The following is a 13692-nucleotide window of genomic DNA, read 5'->3' as shown; positions in this document are numbered from 1 at the left end:
GGGCCCATTGTGGGTGGTCCTGGGTTCTATAAGAAAGCAAGCTGAGCAGGCCAGGGGAAGAAAGCCAGTAAGTAACATCCCTCCATGGCTTCTGCATCAGCCTCAGCCTGCAGGTTCCTGCCCTGTGTGAGTTCCTGTCCTGACTTCCTTTGGTGATGAACAGCAATGTGGCAGTGTAAACTAAATAAACCCTTTCCTCTCCAACTTGCTTCTTGGTCATGATGTTTAGTGCAGGAATAGAAACCCTGACTAAGACCTCCAATATGGCAGACAGCATGCCAGCACCCATGTATGGTCGGAATGGCAGTGCAGGTGATAGATATTTTACAAGACCACTGTGTGAGACTCCTTTGGATTTTAATTCTGGGAAGTAGGTTTTTCTGGGACCTTAGTTTCTTTGTCTGCGGATGGGTGAAAACAAGTCTAAGAAACTTTGTTTTGAAAAATTACTGAAAAATTATGTTTCACAGTACTATTATAGATAAGTGTTCAGTTAACTAGTTTCCTCCCCTCCCAACACTTTGACTTAAGTTGATTTTGAAAAAAAAAATTGCTTGAAAAATACTTTGTTTGCTCACAACTAATTTTGATTTTAATGTTATTATAGGGGAAATAAAATCTCCCTCTGGGTTCTTAGTTTTGTTCACAAACAGACTTAAGAACAGTTAGGAGGAACTTGAGGGTGACTTTATCAGCATTAGCCTCAGACTTCCAGATGGGGTGGTCTCTTGGCCAAGTGATTTTCAGACACAGATGAATTAAAGAAAATAGTATAAAATGTTCTATTCTCCACAGAAAGATCAGAATGCCTTTTCCACCCAGGGCTGGAGGTATATTCCATTCTTTTGACCGGGAGGAATTACCAAATGATAAGATAAGTTGTGATGGTAGGGTTGGGAGAAGGGTGCTGGCTCTCACTCTGGAATCTTCACACCATCCCAGTGGCTAGTGGAGCCCAAGAGGGGTGTTATAGTTCAGGCTTAGCTCCTATCCCCTCTGCCTTCAGAGATGAGGTGGGACTGCATAGCTACTGCCAAATCTGAGACCTGAGAAGCCTTTCTTTAAAGAGTCAGTCTTCAGATTCCCTCCCAACTGGAGCAAGGGCTTTCCCTGAGTTTGTTGCCTGCCTGTGGACCCCATGTCCCTAAATGGACAGCCTTATCTGGCCTCAGTGGGAAAGGATGCACCTAGTCTGGCCTAGTTCTGCAGTGATGTGCAGTGTGTGTGTGTGTGTATGCATGCGTGCATTCGTGCATGTACATGCACCCACGTGTGTGTTGTGTTAGTGCACAGGGATGACACCCAGAGGGGAACTTCCCCTTCTCAGGGAAGGTGGAGTGGAGAGAGGATTTGCATGAAGGGGTACTGGGAAGAGAGGAAGGGTTGTTATTGGGTTGTAACGTGAATTAAAAAAAAAATCTTCCCAGCTTTATGGTTAACTCACTTCTATTTGTTTTTCTTTCCAGACAGGGTCTCTCTATGCTGCCCTGGCTGTTCTACAATTCACTCTGTAAACCAGGCTGGCCCCAATCTCAGAGACCCACCTGTCTCTGTTTCCCAAGTGCTGGGATCAAAGACATTTGCCACGAGGATGGGCTGCTTATCTGCAGAACTCACTACCTGGTTGAATTCCTACCCTGCAACCTTAGGTTGCCAGTTGCCTTCTCTCTGCAGTTGAATTGTGCTCCTATTTTTTTTTCCTTGCCTCAAGTTTATTTGTAACAACAGCATAGGTCACTGGTCATCTGCAAATAGTGTGGAGGTTGGTGTATCACAGTCCATCTGTCTTCACATTGGCAGGAGCCTTTTCTATGGAGCCTTCACAGGGGCCTGGGCACCTTTGGGAGCCTGGGCTAGAGCTGAAGCCTGGGCCCTAGCTGGAGCTTTGGCCTCTGCCTTGGTTTGAACATTGGGCTTTGGTTGGCAGAGCGTACGACCCTTGGCCATGTAGCTTCGAATCTGCTTCCCAAGCTTGGGGTGAGCATGAAAGCCAGATGGCTGAGATTGCGGCTGGGGCCCTTTGGTAGCTTGGCCTTGATGGCCTCTGCGCATGCACTCACTGCCTTTGCATCGTTGGCCTGCATCTTCTTCAGGCCTTTCTTGTGCTTCTTGGCAAAGCACATGTTCCTCAGGAACTTGGGGTCAACCCCCCTAAGAGATATGTATCTTTGTGAACGGGGTTTCTTCATGCTATTTCTGTGCCATTTGTGGGACTGGTTGTGTGTGGTGTGGTTCTGGGACTTGGCCACATCTGCACAGTAACCAGCGGCTCATGCAGCACCCCTGGGACCAAAAGAGAAACTATAGTGTTCCTTTATGGAGGTGCTTTTCTAAGTGAGACTTAGGCTGACCTTGGATGAAAAGCTGGTTAAAGGCTTGCATGGCTGTTCCCTTAATGGTTGTATCTGCTTTCTGTGTCCCCTCAAAGTGTACCTGATCTTCAGGTGTGTTGGCTTCTCAGTCTACTAATTCCTTTCTTCATATCTTGGCTATAATCATAATAATCTTTTGTCTTCCAGGGCATGCTAAAATTTAACCTGCATCAGATTAAGATGCTGTTTTGGTTTCTTTAGTGGGATTTTATTTGACCTCTGTTTGTCTCTTTAAAGATGCTCACTGTTGACTCTCTCTGAACATTTAAACCATATTTGAGTCAAAGATCACGTAATACTCAATAGTTTTCCGATACTTTTGAGAAGCCGCTGAAGACGGCAGCAGTTGTGGAGTAAACTGCAGTCCATGCTCCGTGGCATTATCATGTTAATTTTTGTCCCACTTCTAACTTGTTTTCTGGATATAGGATTATTCAATATTGATTCTCTTTTGCCTTTCTATATACAAGGCCCCTGCAGCTCCTTGGTCCCTGGCCCAGGCTGGCATTCTGGTGACCCCCTCTGTCACTGCATTGGGTAGATTCCTGAATTCTTGTCATGAGGGTTCACATCTGACTACACACTCTGCATCCTGAGAGGTCAATAACTTTCTTTGGGATGGAGGTAGGGGCCCTGAAATTCGTGTTAACTTGGCTTAGGGCCTCCTTCTCTATCTGTAGTGGTGAATAAGCCCTTGTTTTATTTCTAGCATGACTGTAATACCTGTTTATTCTAAGGGGGGTGAAGTCCAGGAAATGGGAGCCCCTTTCATCAGCATCCCAGTCTCTACTGTTTTGGGGGGGATGGATGTATTCTTATATTCATGCTTGAATTTTAATTGTGACGAATCTTCTGTCTTCAATGTTTTTGTTTTATTTCCCCTAAACTAAAACTGCCCATGTTATGGCTACGTTTAAGGATTTAAAGGACCTAGAACATTCCTTGTTGATAGAGAGCTTGCCTGCCTTGTATAAGGCCCTAAATCCAACCGCTAATCAATCTCTTCAGGGTTATCCAGGGTAGGGAAACCATTAAATACACAGCTGCTTATCTTACAAATTTTCTGCACCCAAAGGGAGGGAGACCCACAAAACACGTATCAGCGATATCCCTGATAATGATTTCCAAGGGGGAAAGATTTCTCACCTAGAGTATTTTCTGCTGTTACTTGTCAAGGTAGGCATCACTTCACCGGTACCCTGCCCAGGACCTAGGTGTCTGTGTTTCCCTGAGCGCTTTAAAGCAATGAGAGCAGACAGACAGACCCGACCTTAATCTGCCCTGGCCCAAGGTTTCTAGTCGGCGGCTCAGGGCAGGTGAGTTCTGCGCTCCGCAAGGCGCCTGCGGGGCGGGAGCGGATGGAACGGAGGGCGGCGGCTCTGGGCTCGGCTCAGCTGCAGCAATCGCAGCCTCCCGCGCCGCCCGCCTCCGGGAGCCCGGGCGCCCAGCCCCGCAGCTGCAGCCGAGCGGAGGCAGTGCACCGCGGCGAGGATGCTGGGCGGGGGCAGGGCGCGGGGTAGGTGACTTTATCCCGCCTCTGTTGCCCGGCCCAGGGGAGCAATGACATCACGTGGCCTTTTCCACGCACCGACACAAAGAGCGCTTGCGAGAGGCCTCGGCCAGGGAGGCCGGCGGCCGCCGCTGCCTCGCCGGGCCACGGGGCTCCGCCAGCCCGGCTCTCTGCTCGCCGTCCGCGCCCTTCCGCCGCCGCCTCCGCCCGCTCCCCCTGCGCACCGCTGAGCCCGCCCGCCCGGGCGCCGGCCCCTTCCCATGCGGGCGGCGCGGGCCCTGGGAGGGGCGCCCCGAGCCAGCCGCGCAGCATGCACTGGGGGGTTGGCTTTGCCTCGTCCAGGCCGTGCGTGGTGGACCTGAGCTGGAACCAGAGCATCTCCTTCTTCGGCTGGTGGGCCGGGTCCGAGGAGCCCTTCTCCTTTTATGGGGACATCATCGCTTTCCCTTTGCAGGATTACGGTGGGATCATGGCAGGGCTGGGCTCGGATCCCTGGTGGAAGAAAACCCTTTATTTGACCGGGGGAGCTTTGCTGGCCGCGGCTGCGTATCTGCTCCACGAACTCCTGGTCATTAGGTGAGCCAGAGAGAGGGCCCCGGGCACTGACCTGGGCAGCTAGTCCGGGTAGGGCTGGCTCCAAGGGGGTTCCGGAGCCAGCCCCTAGGTCCTGCCGCCCAGAGGTCCAAGCGTCCTCTCTTATCGTCTCCCCCCTAAGGCGTTTCACGGTCACCTGGCCACTTGTGAGGGGCCATTTAGAGTTGATGGGAGAATTAAATTGGGAGGGGAAAGAAAGCATTTGCCTTCCATCATTTCGATGCTAAAAGCAAAGTGCTGTGAGTCACTAGCTATGGATCAAAACAATCTGCTAAAGCCCATAGGAAGGATTCTAACTGCAATCAACGCATTTGTAACAATAGAATAAAGCTCTGTAGAAATACTAAGGTACACTTTTATAAATGCCTAATTGGTTTATGGGTAATAATGCTGGAATATTAGCTATTAACCTCATCTTTACTTAAAAGGTTAGTTCTCTCTTATTCCTCTCTATAAATGTCAACATTATTAAGAGGCTGCAGTTGCAGAAGCTTCGTGTAACCCTGTTCAGCCTTGATGCAGCCTTAACTTGCTTACCTGCTTATCTGGTATGGAACTGTAAGCACCTTGAGGCTTAAGTACAATCATTGCGTGAGCGGTAGGAGATCTGAGGGCAGCGCTAGCACATGGGGCACTTGACATAACAGGGAGTCTCCCCGGCCTGTAAACAGTTTCATGGCTGCCTGCCGCAGAATGTGTACAGGGTTGACGTGAAAATACAATAAACGGAGGGCTCCTGCTGTTGGTACTGCTAGTCCCAAAGATAGGTCTTTAGTGCCGTAGTTGGTAGATGCCACTAGGTACCAAGACAGCCTTTGGCTAATGGGCATGTCAATTTGGGGTTATAATTTCCATGCATGTCGGGCCCCAGTCTCTGGAGATAATTGGAGACAGAGGAGTTTTCATTAGCTCAGAATTTCTCTCTGGCCAGTATTTTTGAAGGAGCAAGGATGTGTTCTTACCATATTTTCCAGGGGCACGATTCTAGAGGTTATAAAGTGGCTGGTGACCTCTAATGGACTTCAGGAAGTCCAGCAGGACACTGTGTTAGCCCTACTTACTGAATTCACACTATTTGTTGGTTCTGAAAGGATAAGAGAGCATTTAGATCTGAGAAAATGTGTTGGCTTTCATATCACTTAGACACAAGGGGAGACTGGGAAGTTTATTTTAGCTGCAGCACATCTCATTTAGCAGAGCGTCTTGAATTTAGTTGAGCCAAACACAAAAGTTTTAAAGTGAGATATCATCAAGATTACACCCCATTGGTGCAAATCTTAGAAGTCTATTTCAAGTCAGGTTTCAGTCCATATAAAGAACCCTCACATCTGTTCATCACTGTAAACAGTAGCCTGTTGTTTCTCAGTTGTATTTCACTCCAAAGACGATGAAGACTGTCCCATGTGGCTTTCCAGCATGTCTCCAGTCTGTGGAGAGTGAAGGCTTCATATGGCTGAATCCAAAATGTGGCTTTCGATGACCTTGCAGAAATAACAGGGCCTTGGGAGCTCACTTTGGAATAGACCATGCCCTGAGGTCTGGACCCTGTATATTCTTTAACCCTCTGCCCAGGCTTGTTCTTTCCCCATTGTGGTGACCACAAGCCCCAGCTCTGGATCGTTACTTAGATCAAAGGAGTTTAAAAGATCCATATTTGTTTATTTTTGTTTCTTGACAAATGAATTGGTAAACCTCTATTATAATACAAACTGAAAGAAGGCAGCTGAATTTTTGGGAGTACTAACTCCTTGTGTGTGCTAAACCTTGGGATTGCAGGTTATCTTTAACAGCTACCACTAAGGAGTAGGAGGAGGTCAGGTAACCTACTGAAGACCACACAGTAACAGGAGTTAAGACCAAGGTTCCAGTGTGGAGCCTGGCTGCTTGGGAGAAAGAGCTCACTTTGAGGTTTTGTGTTGGGGGAGAAAGGAAGAGAACTGAGAACAGGCGTACTTCCTAGGAAGTGAGGCCTGTGGTCAAGACTCAACTTTCTGCCAGCTTCCAGAGAGATACGGAACAAACAGGAGCACTGAAGACAGGCTTCAGAGGGTACAAGAGAGAAAGGCTTGCTGAGAAATCTAAGCTTCCGTACAATTAGGCAAAATCAAAATCTGACACGTGTGGGAGGGGAACATATTATAAGGTGGCCCCACTGTCTGAGTTAATTGGCAACTGTCAACTCTCCCCTACCTTGCCTGGACTTTCTGTGGCCCAAATTAGTCCTAGTCTATGGCTTGTCTCATGAGAAAATAATATTATAAGGTTAAATAAGAACTCTAATTAATGAGTATAACCAATGTATGGTTTTTTTTTTTTTTGTGAAGCATGGTTTCTTATTTGCAATATTATTTTGGGTATTTGTATTTTTCCACTGTTGTATCTTAAAATAATTACTGTCTTAATCCTTTTTTTTTTCCCCCAGAGTGGAGATGGCTTGGCATCTATAGTAAATTTACTCAAGCATCTGGAAATTTGCTTGTAAACCGAATGATTAAGTAATGACTTCATTACCTGGAGCTCATCTGCACTTTGTGCATTCGAGCTAAAGGGGCCCCATCTGATTCCTAAGCCTGACTCATTGCCTGCTATAGAGGCATGAGCATCTCTGATATCCTTAGAGCAGGGCCAGGAGCTGGGCAGCCTCCTCGTATGTCAGCCAGCTGGCCTCTGCAGGTGTTCTTATTCAAATCTCCTTCTAAGGTTGTTTTATGATAAGTCGCACAGGAAGCAATTCATCTGATCCTGTGACCTTAAACTAGGGAGAAGGTTCTGACATGCAGAAGGAGGCCTATGGAGACACAGGGTTTCTGGGTTCAAATTTGATTCAGCCTTTACCCAACTATGCATTATATATATATTGTAATGTGAATATATATATATATTGTAATGTGAATATATATATATATATATATATATATATTGTAATGTGAATTATTTTACTGGGGAAAGTCAGTTGTGAGGTTTTGTGTGTGTGTGTGTGTGTGTGAGAATTGATCCCAGTGCCTCACCCATGGAAGCCAAGTCCCCTACCACAGAGTTCTATTCTCACTTTCCTCATTATTATTATTATTATTATTATTATTATTATTATTATTATTATTATTATTATTATTTTGACATGTTCTAGCTGAATTGCCCAGGCTGGCCTTGAACTTGCAATTTTCTTCCCTAGGCCTTATAAATGGCTAGGATCTGCCGCCATTCTTGGCCTGACAGACTTGGTCTTAAACTGGTGTTTCTTGGGCAAGTCACTTCCTGACTTTGAAGTTTCCTGTCTACTACAGAACATTAGTATGGCATCCCAAATGTAAGCTCCAACAGTGCCCGCTTTACAGTGAGGGCAGTTATCAGAATTAAGTAGGTTACTGTGGGCCATGTCTATAGTCGCTGGCACATGTTGGCACATGATCAGCATCTTTATGACTGTGACAGGGCCTAAATTAATCTTTAGGACTTGACTCTTCTGGCCAGTAAGGCAGACGATTTCCGATTTATCGCCTCTTAGTTCTTAAACCTTTGCCTCTCTAAGTTATATGAAAACATCACTTTGTGCTGTGAATCATTTTACTGGGCAAAGTCAGTTGTGAAGTGTAGAGTTTGTATTGTCTACTAATAACATCAAAATGGGTCCTGGATTGTAATATCTGACCTCCCACGCATTTCATATAACGGAAAACCCCTGTTTTGTAGTAAATGCTTTTTAGCTCTATTGGCTTGTAATTTCAGAATGAGTCATTCGGAGCTCTTTAAATGGAATAGGCACTTGGTTGTAAACCCCAAGAGAACTTGTTTTATGAAGGGGAGCTGCTGAAGCTGGTGAGCACCATGTGGGGATGGTGACACACCATTTCTGCTTGGCCAGAAGTAGGTGTAGACTAAACTGGGATTTGGAGAGGGGAAGTTTAGAGGGGTCCAAGGCTTGAGAATGGAGTTTATCTGACCGGGAAATGCTAGGCTCACAAAACGGTGGAAACTGCCATAGGTCTCTGAGGGGTATATAAGCCAGATCGGGTGAAATTGTAAGTGAACAAGACCATATCTTGTGTAAGAATACATTTTTTCTCACTTTTAATGCTTGATAGCTTACTAAATGTTCACAGGCACTATTTTATTTAATCCTTGTGATTGTTAATATAGAAAAGGAACCAGGATTTTCAGTATCAGATTTCCTGGAGATGTGGGTCAAGGTGCAGCCCGCCCATTCTGTTATCTCCTTATCTTATGGAGAACGGTCTGTTTCAAGGTATTGTCTAATGTAGGCACTGTCCGGGTTCTACAGAATACTATCAGTGTGACTATCACTGTACCCAGGATTCTCCGTAGCTCAGGTAGACCATGAACTTGTGAACCTTCTGTATCAGCCTCCTGAGAGCCAGGATTAAAGACCTGAAGTACCATTCTCACCTTCTAGTATTTGCAATCCGTAAAATATGTAATATATCTACTTCATAAAATTGCTTTGAAGATTAAATAAAACAGTGCTCATGAAACACACACAGTGAGGCGGAGCACAGAGTAAGCCCGTAAGCTGGTCATAATGGAAGCAAGTTGATTTGTAAGTACTTCTCAGAGTTATAGTCATCTCAGAGCTCTTAAGATCCTCCTGCATGTCCACTATGCTTTCAGTCTCTAAACCCTGGATGAGGCAAGGCCTATCACAGATACTTCTGCTTGTTCACAGGGGAATACAATCCTACAGGGTCTTCTTGAGGACCAAGGTAACGGAAAACTAACATGCAGGCTGTTTTTTATTTCTGCTTTGGTTTGACAGGAAACAGCAAGAGCTTGACTCCAAAGATGCTATTATTTTGCATCAGTTTGCGAGACCTAACAATGGTGTCCCCAGCTTGTCTCCTTTCTGTTTGAAAATGGAAACTTACTTAAGAATGGCCGACCTACCGTATCAGGTACTTGTTTGCAAATATGTTTTATTCTTACAACATCAATATCCCCTAGAGGGAGGGGTAGTTAATGTCACACAAGTGGATATCACAGTAGGCAGGGTCTGAAGGTAACAGTGCCCAGTCCTCAGTAAGAGAGGTACACGATTCCAGGGTCTATTGACTTCTTTTTACATCAGTTTTAATGAAGGACTCATAGTATTTCTTCTAATGTGTTCTTTAGTTGGAGGTTTGGATAGGCGTATGGAGCAGCAGGTGAGAAATGGAAGCGTGCGTCTGCCTGGTGGGACTTTTCTTTTAGGTTTTCATTTGTCATTTTGTCCTCCATGAATGTAGGGCTGGTTGGAGGGCACAATAGATTGTCAGTACTAGGCTCTGAAGATAGTGATTCACGTGCAGCAGACAAAGGCTTTCCCACCTAGCTATAGCTCTGGCCTTTGAATAGCTTTTAACTTTCCTGTGTTTTGCTCAAGTGGCTTTCAAGGAAGTACCTGTTCATTTCAGCATTAAAGAAGCAATTAAAAGATGTTGGAGAGATGGTTTGGTAGTTAAGAGCATTTGTGGCTCCTGCAGAGGTCCCTGGTTCTGTTCCATCACTTACATGGTAGTTCCTGATCATGTGTGATTTCAGTTACAGGGGATCCCATGTCCTCTTCTGACTTTAGGCACCAAGACAAGCATGGGGCACATAGATATATAAGCAGGAAAAAAACCTGACACATAAAGTAAATTAAAAAAAATAGGAAGAAATTCAAAAAAAAGAAGGAAAAAGAAATACAATACCATATGTACATTCGCATACATACACATTCATATGTAATAAATAATTTGCAAGTATTTTTACCCCATGAAAAAAATGCCAGAATCTTAATTATGACTAATTATTGATGATTAGAATATGGATAATTTTTTAATAAAAATTTTTTAAAATTTGCAAATTTTCCTCACTATGAAAATAGAAATAAACATCGCTTTATAAAAAGATTAAACAGATGAGTGTACTTGAAGACGTCCACTTTTCCTTCAGTAACGCTGGAGATGGCTGCCACATTTAGTTGCTTTATTGTTCTCCTTGTCATTTACTCTGTGTAGCTTAACATTCTTCCCTTGTGTTTTCCTTTTTAGTTCTAGCTGTGTGGAAGTTTACTGAAGCCCTGTTTCTATAATTGTTTTTGATGTTATGGCCACAGAAAATAGTCTCTGAGACCAGTTCCTTCAGTTTACTGAGACTATCCAAATGTGTAATTTTTCCTTTCAGGGTAGGGTTTCTCTGTGTGGTACTGGCTGTCCTGGAAGTCACTCTGGCCTTAGAGCGAGCTCGAACTGGCCTCCAACTCACAGAAATCCTCTCCCTCTGAGATCCACCTGTCCCTGCCTCTTAACAGCCAGGACTAAATGCATGTGCCACCACCTCCCTTGTGATGATTTAAAGTTGGATTTGTCATAGAACGAGGTGGATTCTCTAGCCCACCCTTGGTTCCTATTTGCTTGGGCTTCCTCTGTCTCTTTCTTTTGTACATTTGTTTCTCATAGGCAGTGCATTGCTTGTATTGGGTCCGAGATCTTACAGCTTTGCATCCTGGAAATAGCATTCTTACAGCTTCCTTCACATTTGGTAAATTTATATAAAAAATGTTTTAAATTTATTTACACATTTACTTACACATATCCTACACAGGTTATCTTATATTTTTGTTTTATTTTTTTTCCCTCCCTTTCTTCCTTTCTTTCTTGAGACAGGGCCTTACTATTTTAGCTCTGGCTGGCCTGGAACTCACTATATAGACCAAGCTAGCCTTGAAATCTTAGAGATCTGCCCTCCTCTGTGCCTTTTGAATGCTGAGATTAAAGGCATGCACCATAACACCTGGCTTTGGGAAATTTCTTGATGAATATTTTCCTGGTAAGTCCTCATGGCTTGGCATTTCTGAAACGGCTCCCTCCACCCCCAGTTTCACATTTCATAAATTTCTTTCCAAAATTTTCTGCTTTTCATGTTTTGAAACTATTCCCCCAATGTTTTTTTTTTTTTTTTTTTTTTTTTTTTTTTTTTTTTTTTTTTTACTCTGATGTTGCTACTGAGAATTTTGTTGGTGGTATTTAAAGACAGTCTCACTGTGTAGTCCAGCCTGGCCTGGAACATGCTCTGTAGAGTAGGCTGGCCACGAACTCATTTGTACCCAGTGGCTAGAGTCAGTTCTTGAACTCCATCCTCCTGCCTCTGCCTCTCAACTGCTGGCAGCTACTGAGAAACTTAACAGTAATATTATTCTTTTTTTCTCTCTGATATTTTTTAGAATTGGCTTTTAATCTTAATATTCTATTGAGTGCTCCGTATGTACGTATGTATGTATGTATGTATGTATGTATCTATCTATCTATCTATCTATCTATCTATCTATCTATCTATCTATCTATCTATCTCCTGTACTTTTTCACCTTTTTATTTATTGTGTGTGTTCATGCAAATGCAAACAATGCATCTGCATACCATGACACACGTGAAGGTCAAAGGGCAACTTGAAGTAGTCAGTTTTCTGCTTCTATTTTATGCAGCCTAGGGATGAAACTTAGGTCATCAGGCTTGGTGGCAGACACCTTCACTTGCAGAGCCATCTCACCAGCTCTTCTGGTTCTTTTTAAATTCTTTTGAGTTTTTATGTGTCTTTGTCTTTTTAGACAATACAAAAAGCAATGGATGTGTATGATAGCATTTTCTTTCCTTTATTAAACATAATTGAGCCCTTTAAATCTTTAGAGATGGGGCTGGAGCACTGACTGCTCTTCCAGAGGTCCTGAGTTTAATTCCCAGCAACCACATGGTGGCTCACAACCATTTAGGATCTGATGCCCTCTTCTGGTGTGTCTAAAGACAGCTGCAGTGAGCTCACATAAATAAAATAAATAAATAAATCACCCCAAATAGTCTCCTCCTCCATATTCAGCTCACGTGACTTTCGTTACTCTCTCTTTCTCCCACACTTAGGTCCACCTCCTAGTTCCCTGTGACACACAGATGCACGCATATGTATACATTTAAACCTTAGTGTTTGTATATGTAGGAGAATGTGAGTTTGTTGTTCCTGAGGCTGGTGTGTTTCATTTACCACAGTGATTTCCAGTTGAATCCATTTCCCAGCAAGTGACATAATTTCATTCTTCTTTATGGCCCAGTAAACCTCTGCTCTATATTTCTTTAATCATTCACGTATTGTCGGGCACTTAGGCTGGCTTCATAATTTGGCTGTTGGGGACAGTGCTGCACTAAACAAAACATACAACTGTTGCCTTAGATCGCTTCAGCTGTACATCCAGAAGTATAGCTGGTCACATGCTAGCTTTTTTGAGAGACCTTCATTCTGCGTATTGGCTGCACCAGTTTATATTCTGGGTTCTAAGTGCTGAATGTTCTTGGGAGCGCTTGCTATTGTTTGTTGTCCTGGTGGACAACAAACTACTACTTGGACCTGACTGCCATGACTATGAGCTTTTAAACAATGTTTATTCTGGGGCACCTAATCATCAATATTTTAAAAATATTTCCTTTAATAATCGTTTGCTTTTCTCCACGCCTGTTCCTTGTTGTCTAGATGTTTGTCCTTATGCTTTTCTGTCCCTTGTCTGTGCTGTCCTATAATTCTCTGCTGCTTCCTGGAACTTGCCTTTCCTTGAACATCCAATGCTGTATTCTGTTCTTGCAACCATTATGCTGATGGGTTTTTTTTTTTTTAATGTTTTATTTTTTTAATTCTGTGTGCCTGTGTGTCTAGGGGTGTGCACACGTGAGTATAGGTGCTTGCTGATGCCACAGGAACCTGATTCCTTTGAAGCTGGATTACAGGTAGTTGTGATCTGCCCGATGGGGGTGGTGGGAATCAAACTTGAATTCTCTGAAAAAGCAGCATGCCTTTAACTGTTGAGCTACCTCTCCAGCCTCTCATGGTGTTTTTCGTCTGTTGTGCTTTTTCTTTTTTCGACTGTAGCCTTGGTTGGCCATTCCTCTTGCCTCTACCTCCCAAGTGCATGTCATCATTTCTAGCCAGCTGTTGACTAAAGGTGACTTTTTCCTCCTCTCCCTCTCCCCCTCTCCCTTCTCCCTCTCTCCCTCCCCCTCCCCCCTTCCCTCTCCCTTTCTCCTTCCCTCCTTCCCTCTCCCTCTCTCCTTCCCTCCTTCCCTCTCTCCCCTCTCCCCTCTCCCCTCTCCCCTCTCCCCTCTCCCCTCCCCTCTCCCCTCTCCCCTCTCCCCTCTCCCCTCTCCCCTCTCCCCTCTCCCCTCTCCCCTCTCCCCTCTCCCCTCTCCCCTCTCCCCTCTCCC

At 44.5% G+C, this 13692-nt stretch overlaps 1 protein-coding gene across 2 annotated transcripts in view; it reads left to right on the top strand.

The window, feature by feature from the left end:
* Positions 1-3870: 3870 nt before the first annotated feature.
* Positions 3871-13692, top strand: part of Faxc (failed axon connections homolog, metaxin like GST domain containing) — a 61420-nt gene continuing 51598 nt past the window's right edge. Inside the window, exons 1-2 of one of the 2 annotated variants that reach the window (XM_076924075.1) lie at positions 3871-4458; positions 9248-9383. In XM_076924075.1, coding sequence (XP_076780190.1) covers positions 4193-4458; positions 9248-9383 — 402 coding nt within the window. In that variant the 5' untranslated portion in view covers positions 3871-4192. Of the gene's footprint in view, positions 4459-9245; positions 9384-11117; positions 11281-13692 lie in introns of those variants that run through there. The other variant, XM_076924076.1, reaches the window with a different exon arrangement.

Source organism: Arvicanthis niloticus, chromosome 25 (genome assembly GCF_011762505.2).
Source record: "Arvicanthis niloticus isolate mArvNil1 chromosome 25, mArvNil1.pat.X, whole genome shotgun sequence".
Taxonomy (NCBI): domain Eukaryota; kingdom Metazoa; phylum Chordata; class Mammalia; order Rodentia; family Muridae; genus Arvicanthis; species Arvicanthis niloticus.
The sequence above is the reverse complement of the archived record's forward strand: the minus strand, read 5'-3'. Positions and strand labels throughout refer to the sequence as shown.